The 5000-nt window shown below is 34.2% G+C and overlaps 1 protein-coding gene across 2 annotated transcripts; it reads right to left on the reverse strand.

Moving 5' to 3' along the window:
- Positions 1-2063: 2063 nt before the first annotated feature.
- On the reverse strand, positions 2064-4758 carry LOC137630570 (uncharacterized). 2 transcript variants are annotated; one of them, XM_068362103.1, is made up of 3 exons: positions 4689-4758; positions 4472-4562; positions 2064-4336 (listed from the first exon to the last, which is right to left on the reverse strand). In XM_068362103.1, exon 3 carries the CDS (start codon positions 4034-4036, stop codon positions 2066-2068), a length of 1971 nt encoding a protein of 656 aa, XP_068218204.1. In that variant the 5' UTR covers positions 4037-4336; positions 4472-4562; positions 4689-4758; the 3' UTR covers positions 2064-2065. The 2 variants fall into 2 exon arrangements, with proteins under 2 accessions (XP_068218204.1, XP_068218203.1); XM_068362102.1 differs by having other exon boundaries at positions 2064-4562.
- Positions 4759-5000: the final 242 nt, after the last annotated feature.

Genomic DNA, 5000 nt, shown 5'->3' on the forward strand with positions numbered 1-5000 from the left:
CTTGAGCAAAGTAGGGAGTACTAGAATCGTCATTATCACACTTCAACCCTGCTCTAACTTTCCATTTCTGGACACACATCAAAACTCTCCGATATACTAGCACTAGTCTCCTAAAAGTGGAAAACTTTTTAATATCAATGAGAGGCTCCGCACTGGACAAAAGCACAGAAAGACCATGGGAACAATTGTTCTCTTCACCCATTTCAAATGCTGGTATTGTGACTGATAGCTCTGGAATATTGGCTTCATCCAAACTAGGTCCTGAAAAATAATTTGAATTCATAAGCTGATTATACGACACGCATCTTGTCACCAAATCAGCAGGATTTGCCTTACCAGAAACAAATTTAAAAGTAACAGGAAACATTTCACACTTTCTCTGAATATTATGAAACCTGTTGCGAACAAATGTTGTGTGTTTATTCATTTTATCTAGTTTAGATGAAGATGCATTAAGCCAATGTAAAGCACAAATGGAATCTGTATATAAAGTCATATTCACAATCTGTAGAGGCTTCATGCAATGTGACCCAGACAAGTCACTGAAAATTTCCATAGCACATTCTACTCCTAAACTTATTGCATTTAACTCAAGGGCTGGCATCGACTTGCCATCTAGCTGTTTATTAACTAGTCTATTCTTGGCATAAACGAAGTTAAGCTTATTAGTTTTCATTATGAAGCAAATAAAGGACACATCCATATATATCACGACTGGCATCTGTAAACACTACAATACTATATTCACCATTACGAGGACCAACAGATCTAGAAATACGTAAAGGTGCTGCTCTGTTACACTGCTTTGAAATATTTTGCCATTCCTTCTGCAACTCCTGAGATTGATCCCATCCAAGTTTCTTTCGACACTGTAATTTATGCATAAATAATCTACACCTGTTAAATAATGGCATATTAAATCCAAAGATATCGAACTGGGAAGCAATAGTTTGCAATAGGGACCTTTTAGTCTTGGCTTCAGCAATTAGATTAATGGGCTTTGTAAAAATATCATCAGAGTACCTATCCCATGTTAGACCGAACAGTTTATTTATTTCAGGAGTGACTACTTTATTCTCTACATCAATCTCATCCTGTAAATCCCTATCATTTGTGACAATCTGTTGAACCTTGAAATTGTATGGCTCAAAAATACATGGAATGTTTATAAGCCCAATATAAACTCTCTGAATCATTGAAAGTGACAGCTCCATTATCCATATATATAAGTGAATATATTTAATGCTTCAATTCAGACAACATTGACTGGTCAGATGCTTGTGCAACTAATATGTAATACAGGGATATCATAAGTAAAAATGGGCTGCATCTTAATCCAAACGGAAGCCTAACATTCTTAAATGCAACCAAGGAAAAATCTCCCTTACTAACATTCTTGTACCAATAAAACAGTAATCTAGCTTGGTCAGCTTCACTTAAAGCAAGCATATTAAACGCCTTCTGCAAATCAAAAACTAACAAATTCTTACCAAACCGTAAATTAAGGAAAGATGATGACAATTTCTGATTCAAAATAGGTCCTGAAAACATACACTGGTTATGTGATAAAGATGTGCTTTTAGAAGATTCCTTGAGATTAGACAAAAACACTACCCTACATTTAGTCGACTCTCTGTCTGGCTTAAAAATAGGCATATGAGGCAAAAAAGAGAAGTAGGGATGTTCAGCCTTGTAAACCTCTAAATCATATATTGGCTCAATGATACCCAACTTAATCTGCTCTTTAAAAGTTTGATCAACTAATTGTAAATGACCTTCATTCTTCCTGAGCTTCTTAAGGTTTGACTTAAGTATGAGCTTAGATAACACTTCAATTTTAGAAAGTAAATGAGACACTTTGGTATTCCATGACAAAGGAACTTCTATCCTTCCATCAGATCTTCTACTAATCTGTTTTAAAGTAAATTCAGTTAACTTTTCGTCAAGGTCTGTATTAGTTTCACAATAATTCGTTTGATCATAATTCAAGAAATATTTGCACTCAGAATCGAGAATTTGATCAGTGGCACGCTGCAATTGTCCCTCCAAAATATCACCCTTATCATTAAGGACTGAAAAAAAATGTATTAGTAGTAAACCCTGATAGGCAATTCTCTTCCAAAATATCAACACTATTGCTAAGAAAAAAAGAATTGCTATAAACATGGATATTTGAACAATTAGCTTCCTTACTTACTGATAAACAAGCTCCCAATCCCCCATCTGTACCTCTGAAATTGGCAAGCAAAGCTTCAATATTACCAGTGAGCATTATTCCTACCTTAGATTCAATGTACACAGAGGGACTCACATTACCAATCACTATCTCTTTTCCCGTTAAGCAACTAAAAGAATCTGTGCCCAGCAAAAGATGCACATTATCAATTTTCCTCAAATTACTATTCAACAATCTATCAGCAAGAACTAACCCTTTACTGTGCACAGCTTCAACAAGTTCACCCAGGAAGGGTAACTCCAAATTAATGCTTATCTCCGGAACCACAATTGCCAAAATATGCTCCACTGAATCTCCAATCCTAAGAGGCATCTTAATAACTTTGGTACAGTACCTTTTACTCTCATTAAATCCTTTGACAGTGAGCTCAATGTTTGAGTGAACAATTTTAAAATTGTGTGAATCTGCTAATCTAGCAGACACAAATGTACTCTGAGAACCGCTGTCCTTCAAACCCCTATAGACACTATCATTGCCCTCAAGAGAAAAAGTAAATGTGGGCAATATGGAACTCGTCGAGTACTGGTGTGTTACAGCAACTCCACTGCTAGCCTCCAGTTTGGCATTAGAATTAAGTTTATTAGTCCGAGATGATCCATCCCTTGCAGATTCTGACACACAAAGGTAACTCAAGTGATAACCATTACAATTTATGCAACGCTTTTTAAACCTAAACCTACACTCGCTAGACATATGGTTTAACATTCCACATTTTACACAACCTCCGAAAGACTCAATTATGTGAACTTTTTCTGCAGGAGTAGAGAATTTCTGACATTTATTAACATAATGATTAGTTTCCTTACTATCACTTCTACTACAAAGGAGACAGTTTGGTACAGAAGATTTACTTTCCATTACTTTAGTTTTAATGGCCAAACTATCAGTACTATCTTTAACAGGAGTATTTCTGAACTTATTTCTAAACTTAATCTCTTGAGGAGTTTTACCTTTAGTACTTTCGTATCTCTCACTAGCATTAAAAAAATTATCGAGAATATCATCCAAAGAGGGGTGAGTTTTCGTGGTGATTTGAACCAAGTGACTCTTGAAATTATCATTAATACCACGCCAAGCAAAAAACCTTGTAAACTCATTAGCATCAATTTTTAACGTCCTAACAGCCTCACAAATAGTTCTCAGATTTGAGATAAATATAAAAGGATCATTCTTCTCTCCAAGCTTAAGATTCAACAATTTCTGGATGGTAGAATTTATTCTAGCTTCTTTAGAAGCAAAAGCTGAAACCAACAACTCCTTGGCATCTTTATAAGATTGCTTGTCAGCTTCCAAGCTATACAACAAATACTTAGCCCTACCATCTATTTGCTGTTTTAGTAAAAGCAACAAATCCCTATCTGGATAACTAAATGCACTGGTTGTGTTTTCAAACTCAGTTATGAACCTTAAAAAATCTTCCCCTTCTCTACTACTAAATTTTGGAAGAGGAGCTGTGGGCTGCTTAAGCAAGCTTCTAGCAGTATCAGTTACATTAGAACAAGGATTTGCAGAAACATCAAGCAAGGGCAATAACCTTTCAATTTTATCCAAATAATCTTGACAGGAATTTAATTCAGTTTCCAAATCAGCCTCAACTACAGTTTCTCTATTAAAGAATTTCTCAGCTAGAATCTTACTATCAAGATCAGACAACTTTTCCTTATAGTTTAAGAGAATACCTCTCTCAGACAAACGCTCAGAAGGATTAAAGGAATCATAATTATTAACCTTATTAAAACATTCCGTGACCTTTTTCCTAATAGTCTTCCGCTGACCTACAAATACCTGTAACTTGTTCATGTTTAACAAATATAACGTGCTAGAAAAGAAAATAAATTATTGGTCTCTGAGCAACCCCTAAACACAAGAATTTTACTCCGGCAAATTCAGCAGTCTGCATCAAAGCCCCACGTTTGGCGCCATAAGCTGAAATTTGAACATTCTACAATGGTAGTTAGGAAAACTCTTCAAAACAATTCACCAAATTTATTATAAACATTTCAGAAAAATAAAAATGCTATAAATTGTCTATTTCGATTGCTTGAAGGTGGTTATATCTAGGGGTAATTTCCAAACTACTTTCAGCTTTTCCAACCTCACCTGTATAAACAACAAAAAGGAATATATCAAAATATAATAAAAGAAAGGAAATTATATAAATTCAATTTGAACAAAGTATATATGAATAAATCGTAAATTGCATATATAATCTATATAAACCTAATAAGCAATTACCGATAATGTTGGAAGTGCTCGCCAATGTAAGAAACAGGGAATTTATCCTCGGACTAAGCCACTTCAATTAAACATATGGATAAATGATATCCTGGAAAATGAAATACATTCCGACATCAAACACTGTCCTGAAGCTATAAATATAAGCCATATAATTTTGTATAATGTATTCACTATAACATTCACCCTTCGAATTAAATCTAATATAAAGTCTTACCAATAATATAAATAGGAAAGATGAACGCAGGATGATAACCCAGGACGACCTAGCTTCACCAATTATACCTAAGCGAAAGTATTGTACAAGTATCAAAATTAGTTTAATAGTACACAATATATATATATATATATATATATATATATATATATATATATATATATATATATATATATATATATATATCTATCAGAGAGGAAGGAATTTATTTTTATATTGGTGCTTTGACGGCTTTAGGCAACGGAAAATGATTACCATAAAACATTACGAAAACCCTAACAATGCTTGGTTCTCACCTTTATCCATGCAAGC

Source organism: Palaemon carinicauda, chromosome 38 (assembly GCF_036898095.1).
Source record: "Palaemon carinicauda isolate YSFRI2023 chromosome 38, ASM3689809v2, whole genome shotgun sequence".
NCBI classification, from domain to species: Eukaryota; Metazoa; Arthropoda; class Malacostraca; order Decapoda; family Palaemonidae; genus Palaemon; species Palaemon carinicauda.